Genomic DNA, 8,155 nt, shown 5'->3' with positions numbered 1-8,155 from the left:
GGAGAGGGAAAGACAATTAACAGAAAGATGGGGGGCGATTGAGGAATCAAAATACAATAAATGGTATAAGATGATAAAAAAAGAAGGGCTGCCAAAGTATTTAGAAAGGGGATGGGGAGAGAAAAGGTGGACCAGAATAGCAAGATTTAGACTGGGAAACGAGGTGTAGAATATGTGAATGGGAGGAGGAAACATGGGAGCATGTATGGGAAGGATGTAGGAGAGGAATAGAAGATAAAGGAAGCTGGCAAGAAAATGTGGTTAAGATTCTAGGCGAAGATGGAGTAAGAGAAGAATGGATGAAGGAGTTAGAGGGTGCTAGGGGAGCGAATGAGGGAGAATGAAAGAATGCACGTGAAAAAGGTAAATGGGGGTATAAAGAAAGTGAAAGAAAAAGGAAACGGAAGTCGCTTAGATTAGAAGCGTGAAAATTGTAAGTAATAGTAAAGTAAAAGATAAGTAGACTAAGATGCGTTTGCGTTCTCATACTCTCTCTCTCGCTTGCACTCTCGCTTTCGTTCGCTCGCTCACTCGCTTACTAACAAGTCCTAAATTGCGCTATCGCAGGAACTAGATATAAGACTTTATGTAAATAGTTGTAAATAATTGTATATACAGAAAGGATAAGATTGTAAAAAATATATAGATGTAAACGGAAAGATTGTAAGGAATGGAAGTCATGTAAACCCTTAGGGGACACATTGTGAATAAAGAAGAAGTTGTTAAACTATTACCCAAGTAGTTGAATTTTCAATTAAATAAGATCAATTTTCAAACAAAAAATTTAAATTGTCAACCACGTAGTACAATTTTCAACTAAAATTTGTTTTAACGAATCCTTTAATAGTAGATATTTTAACTTACAAAAGATTTTTATTTAAAATCAAAAAAGTTAAATTCAACCAGAAAAGACAAGTGTTCAAAAAAATATTTGAATCCTTACCAAACAACAGATGACTTTTTAAACAAAAGAGACGAATTTTAAAAAATAATGTTGAATCTTCAACTAAGAAAGATTGCAGTTGAATTTTCAGCCCAAGATTAATTTTCTAGCTAAAAATACGAACTTTTAAGAAGACATTGAATTTTCTACAAAAAGATAAATTCTCAGTTAAATATGTAATAGTGGATATTCCAAAAAACGAAATAATTTAAAAAAAAAAATAGTTGCAATTTCAACCAAAGAGTTAAATTTTCAAACTCAACAAATGAATTCTAAAAAAATGTAATAGGTGATATTTCAACCAAAAATGCTGAAATTTCTACTAAAATAGATTAATTTTCAAACCAAAAAGACGGTTTTTCAACTAAGCAAGATCAATTTTCAAACAAACATCGAAAAGTTCAATTTCTAGTAAAAAAATTTATTTTCAAAAAATAGTTTAATCCTCAACCAAAGCAATTAATTTTAAACCAAACAAATTACATTTTTCCAAAGAAGATTACATTTCTACTAAAACAGATGAATTTTTAAACCAAAAATATAAATTTGCAAACCTAAGATTTTATTTTAAATAAAAAATTAGTTTTCTTAATTTTTCCCTGACTAATGTTTAACTTTTCCCGATTATTAATATTCATAGACCAGAACCTTAATTTTGTAACATTTTAGACATAAAATCTTTTATAAATGGAATAAAACAATTTAAAAATAAAATTACAAATTTGAAAATTATTATCCTTGATAATTATTTTAAGTACCTTATAATTGAAATTCCCTGACTTTTGCGAGATTTTTGGGTCAAAATCCTTACTTTTCTCTGACTTTCCCTAACCAATAAAATTCCAGAGACTTTCCCCTTATTTCCAGGTTTTTCCTGACATATGGCCATCCTGCAGAATATTTAAAAAATAAAATACGTACTCGATTGGATAAATCGAAATTCACTGGAGCACTTTGTTCTGTACTATCAGTTAAACAGCTCAGAGATCTCCAAGCTTCTTGTCCAGATCCTAAATCCACGCTCTGAACCAGTACACTATCTTCACTTCTTACCGTGTCTTGTTCCCTAGATTAATTTTTTTGTTTAATTATAAATTTTCCTTATCAATTTTTTGTATCCTAAAATTATCAGTTCTCTAATAGGGCGACAAAATTACCTCCTACGTTTCTAATAAGGATAAATATATTTTAACTTTTACTTTAAAAACGGCAATCAGACTATTACCAGAAATAACAATAAAATAAAAAATAAATAATTTGAAGACAAAGAGGCATCTTTGTTTCTTAATTATTTTTACTCGAAAGTTTCTTTCTAACATAATATTTAAACAATAAAAGACTTGTCTACTCAAAATAATTTGTTATTCTATACTAAAAAAGGAAGGACATTTGGTAATTATAATGCAACGACTTTTCAAATAAGCACAGAACCGAAAGCTAATAAAAAATATATAGAAATAAATTACGAAGATTTTTTCGAGTTCTCTTCATTATTCATTTGGTCGATAAAATCGAAACTGCCATGCAAGAAATTTAAGGGAAAATTATAAAATTATGAATCCCACTTTTTTAAACTAGGATTTTAGTAGGTATTTAAACTAGAAAAAAACTCGAACCTGTGACTCATTGCACTTTTTGGCTGGTTTGTCCCGACGTTATTCCACTCAGTCGTGTCCTCATCGAATCTAACAGTGGAAAAGTCGGTGTTTATTGCACTCGGAGCTGACATGCTTAAGATTCTACTACTATCCAAATTCGTGCTGTAAGGTGGACAAAATAATTAAAATTTGCTTTAATGTTTATTTTTACATGCAAGCTATGCTGTCGTAACACTGACACATGTAAAGGATCGAAAGAGCTGAGATATGCAGTAGAATTGAACGTACATGCTTTGGAATGATTTTTTAAATTATTTGTTCTTTAGTTAAAAAATTTAATTAGTTTATATAAATTAACATATATTAGTTTCCTTTTACTAAATTATTCACTCAAAAAATGAAAATTTTGATTGTTTTGAAGAGTTCAATTATAATTTAGGATTTAAATTTTAAATATGAGCAACACCATTTTTACACCTCGCTCTTAGATTGAAATTATGTAATGGAAACCAAACTTTTAACAAATTCTCAAATTATATTGATTTTATCTATTCTATTTCATTTGGCTTAATTTAATCGTTGAATTTTACTACTAATAATAAAGTTTAGAATTTTTAATTATCCAATTTAGTCAGCGTTTTATTCAAAATATTTTAATATCAACGTTCTTGACTTTTCAATTACCTATTAAATTTTTAACGTGTTAAATTTAAAAAAAAAACACAATTTTAAAAGTTTTTAATCGGTAAAATTATCAGAAAATTCTATAATGTTAAACGTATTCAATTTTTAATTGATCAAATCACAAGACTTTTATTTTTAAATTATACAATTTTAAATGAATTAATTCGAAAATATGAAATACTGAAAGTTTAAAATAAAATTATTGGAATTTGAATCGTTGCCGATTACAAATTTTCCTTTTGAATAATTTGCCAATTATAAAACTTTCAGCATATGACATTTTAAATTAATTTTAAAAATCTTTAATTTCAACCAGTGTTAAACTGAAAAAGGTGAAATTGTCCAATTTTTAAAGTTTTGATTTAAATGTATAGAGTTTGGAACTTAATAAATAAAAAGTTGTTGGAATATTTAAGCTTCCAATCGGTAATATTGAAAAATTTTGACTAATTTATATACATTTACAATTTTTAAATTATATTTTTATACGATTTAGAATGGAAAATCAAACGATGTTTAATGTTCAAAGTGTCAGTTTTAGATTATTAATTTTTTATTACTTCAGAAATACAATAGCACAACTGTTGAGGCTTTCAATTCAAAATCGTACAATTTGTAATCTCCTAAATTAAAAAAAAAAGAAATTTACTAAATATAAAAGGCTTCCAATCAGAATTTATACAGTTTTAAATGAGTCAACTTTTATGTAATTCAAATGTTTCAATTTCAAATTATTCAAATTTTAACGCTTTTCGAAATGCCTATTTTTTTATCACTGCATTAAAAAAAATTAGAATTATTCACTCTGTATCTTGAATATTTAAAAAAGTAAAAAACGGTCAAAAGAAAACATAAAATTATGCATAAAGTAGTAAAAGTGACTTACTTCGAGAAATATAATATTGCAAATGAAACATGTTTTGGGTGTTGAAAATACTATTTATCATCTTATACACGGAGATAAATTTCGGGAGATTAATTCACGACACTGCTCCTTGATTTTATCAAGCTTTAATGTGAGAACTAACATCTTAGAACCCTTCATTTTAAAGCATAGGTCTCGAAGTTTCAGGCATTAAGTCATGCTTCTTTGCTCTCAGGTCTCGAATTGTATGATTTTAGATCATATAGTGCAAGACTTGAAAGCACGTAAAAATTGTAGCTCTAAAATCACGCCCTTCCGTGAATTAATCTCTTGAAATTTCTCTCCGAGTACGCGTTGTCATTTTTTTTATTTCTTAGCAAAGAACCATTTCATGTTACACAAGTTCAATAAATATATCTCTGGTAATCTTTGCAATCCTTTGATACCCCGCAAATTCCTTCAAAAATGTTGTGAATCATTTAACATTTGTTAAACGATCTATTAAAAACCTTGAAATTCCATTAAATATTTCAAAATATTACGAGATCCTTTGCAGTCTTGGAACTCTCTTTAAAATAGATTGGAATTTATAAAATCCGTGAAAATCTTTTCAAATCTCTTGAATATACTAGGCAGTCTAATAAGTCCCTGAAAAATGAAACACGGAGACGTTTTTTTGGCCAAAGTCGGTTTTATTTTTCAACATACTATCCTTTTAGGTTGATACAGCGAGTCCAACGATTTTCTAACTTTTTGATACCGTCCGAAAAGTACTCGATCGGAAGGTCTACAAAATACGCCTCAGTTTCAGCTATGAGCTCCTCATTTGAGTAAAAACGCTTACCGGTGAGCCATCTCTTCAGGTTAGGGAACAAGTAATAGTCGCTGGGGGCCAAGTCTGGTGAATACGGTGGCTGAGGAACCGATTCGAAGCCGATTTCATGTAATTTTGCTTGTGCAACTAAGCATGAATGAACAAGCATATTGTCGTGATGATAAAGCGGTTTTTTCTTCTTCAAATGCGGTCGTTTTTCGGCGATTTCGAGTTTCAATCGGTCCAATAATGATGAATAGTATGCTCCGGTTATAGTTTTACCTTTTTCAAGATAGTCTACGAATATTATGCCATTTGCATCCCAAAATACGGAGGCCATAACCTTTCCGACCCATTGTTGCGTTTTTGGACGCTTCGGAGCACTTTGATGCGGTGGAACCCACTGTTTTGCCTGTTGCGTTGACTCAGGAGTGTAGTAGTGGATCAAGGTTTCATCCATGGTTATGAATCGGCGCAAAAACTCGGTCGACTTACGCGAAAATTATACTAAATTCTGCTGGGAAGTTGTCACACGAATTCGTTTCTGGTCCACTGTGAGCAAACGCGGCACCCATCGCGCACAGAGCTTCTTCATGCCCAAAACTGAATGCACGATATTGCCCACACGTTCCAATGATATGCCTACAGCATTAGCTACCGCTCTCAATATCACTTCGGGATCATTCACCATCATATCATGGATTTTTTCGACATTTTCTGGTGTAGTGACCTCTTTTGGGCGCCCAGATCGTTCAGCATCAACTGTGCTCGTACGGCCACAACGAAACTCGGTAAACCACTTATGAATCGTTCCAATCGACGGTGCAGAGTCCGGGTAATACTTATCCAGCTTGGCCTTGGTCTCGGATATCGTTTTCTTGCGAAGATAGTAGTGTTTGATCAAATCTTGAAACTCAGATTTTTCCATATTAAAAAAAAACTCGGAGGTTAGTCACTTCTCAGTGCTGTAACTTATAAATGCGTAAACATAAATGGCTGAAGTTTTGACAGGCGTCAATTTAAGGATCAAGCTCGACGAAAATGGTTCACATTAGTGAATACTAATGTCATCTCTTAGAATTTTCAGGTACTTATCAGACTGCCTAGTATATATATATATATATATATATATATATATATACGTTTAAATCTCTTAAAACCCATCCAAACTCCTTGAAATCCGTTGAAATATTCGAAAATCGTTTGAAACTCTCTTAAATCTTCTGAAATTTTATAAAATTGCATTAAATCTTTAATATCACATAAAAAATCCCTGAAAATCTTTTAGAATCGGTAAGAATCCTTCAAATCCAGTAAAATATTTTGATATATTAAGGGATCCTTTGAAATCTTTGAAAACCCTTCAAAAATCCTTAAATTCCTTCAAATATATTGATTGATTTATTGTCTCCATTGTATACTTTTACAAGCTTTTACAATTTTTCTGTGTCCACCTCAGTGACAATACCCACCAATTTACATGAATTCCCCTTTCAATTTTACATGGAAAATATTAACACTTAAATTCTAACTGAATACATTAGGCGAATACATTACAGTTAATTCATTCCCTTACATATTTATATCCTTGATTCTACATACTATATCACAAATTGTCCATCTTCCAAACTCATTCTTCCTCTCATTTACTCTGTCGCGCTCTCTCTGACCTCTCCCTCTGATACATCTCTTTCTTTCTTTTCGAACTCTCTGGCAAATCGGCAGAGGACAGGGTTCGGTTTTTCCCTAAATGTTTCGATGACCAATTCTTCTAACTCCCGATCTCTCTTTCCGTCCTTCCATTTATCAACACCGTCAATCCATTTTTTATCCATTTTTCCATCTAGCCCTTGACAAACCCATATGTGCGTCAGGTTCTCTTCTACTTCTCCACAAATTCTACACGTAGTATCCTTGTATCCCTTATTCTCTGCTTTTCCTACGTTCCCACATCTTAACCTTGCCCACTGCTCCTTTTCCTCTGGACTTGTCCCTTTTTCATCCCAATAATTTTTTCTCCCCAAGCTGGTCTTCCATTTTCTGTATCTCCATCCCCTACAATTCTGCATGCTTTCTGTAACCCTTTACCCCATGCCGACGGATTCCCATTCTTGATTCCGCTCATTTCTTCCTTTAGACATATTTTTGGCCATCTCTGCTCTCTCATTCCCAAAATTTCTACCATATATTTCGAAGCCCTCATTCTTGCTTCTATCTCTAGGCTTAACCTGCCGGACTCCATTCTCCAAATGTACCCAAGAGTTGTCCTATCTATTCCCATTGCCATCTTGACTAACCTTCCCTGCATTTTCTCCAATTCTTCTTTTCTTTCCCACCCCCAAATTTCTACTCCGTGTAGCCCCCCCCCCCCCCGCCTTAGCCAGTGTATCCAGTATATACAATCTTTTCCCCAGACTATCGAGACCCGCCCTTTCCATTATCCCCCAAGCTGCATTCGTGGCTGTTTGCGCTTTTCCAGCCATTTTTCTTATATGAGTTTTATAAGCCCCTCCAATTGAAAACCAGAATCCCAAATATTTGAAGTTATCGACCACTTCTACTACTTTTCCCTTAATTGTCCAATGTTCTCCCTTTTTTTTCTTTTCCCCCTTCCTAAAAATCATTATTTTAGTCTTCTTTACATTTATCTCTAGCTTATTTCTTTTTACATATTTTTCCAAGCTTCTAATCATTTCTGCTAAACCTTCTGCTATGTCTGCCACTAATGCCAAATCCTCCGCAAATTTTAACCGAAAAATTTTCTAATTTCCCATCACCGTCCCTTCTATATTTCTTCTTTCCCAATCCTCTTCGATGTCATTCACAAAAATGTTGAATAGGGTTGCACTGAGAGGGCACCCTTGTCTAACCCCTCTTCTTGTAGAGAAGCCCTCTGTTATTCCCTGACCAGTTATTACCTCATTAACCGTTTTCGCGTATATCTCCTCTAACATTCGTAACATTCGGCCTCTAATCCCAATTTTCTTCAGTTTTCCGATGACAATATTTCTGTCTACTGTATCGAAAGCTTTCTGAAAGTCAACGAAAATCCCATACAGCTTTCCTCCTTCTCTCTTAAGTTTATTATTGATTATAGAATTTAGCACGAATACGTGATCTCTCGTTGACCTTCCTTCCCTGAATCCCGCTTGGCTTTCTCTTATTAGTCACTTCTTTTCCAGCCAAGTCCTCAATCTTCTATCCATGATGGTTGTTAATATTTTATATCCTATATCTAATAGAGAAACTCC

General features: G+C 32.7%; 1 protein-coding gene across 7 annotated transcripts in view; it reads right to left on the bottom strand.

The window, feature by feature from the left end:
• The window catches only part of LOC117171611 (transmembrane protein 94), a 56,872-nt gene that overhangs the window by 21,269 nt on the left and 27,448 nt on the right, over positions 1 to 8,155 (bottom strand). For 5 of the 7 annotated variants that reach the window (XM_033359066.1, XM_033359064.1, XM_033359069.1 and 2 more), the window contains 2 exons: positions 2,560 to 2,703; positions 1,865 to 2,009 (listed from right to left, as the gene is read on the bottom strand). In XM_033359066.1, the coding sequence (XP_033214957.1) occupies positions 1,865 to 2,009; positions 2,560 to 2,703 (289 nt within the window). The remainder of the gene's footprint in view (positions 1 to 1,864; positions 2,010 to 2,559; positions 2,704 to 8,155) is intronic. The other 2 variants (XM_033359070.1, XM_033359071.1) reach the window with 2 other exon arrangements.

Source organism: Belonocnema kinseyi, chromosome 4, assembly GCF_010883055.1.
Source record: "Belonocnema kinseyi isolate 2016_QV_RU_SX_M_011 chromosome 4, B_treatae_v1, whole genome shotgun sequence".
Taxonomy (NCBI): domain Eukaryota; kingdom Metazoa; phylum Arthropoda; class Insecta; order Hymenoptera; family Cynipidae; genus Belonocnema; species Belonocnema kinseyi.
This window is presented reverse-complemented; position numbering and strand designations above follow the sequence as displayed.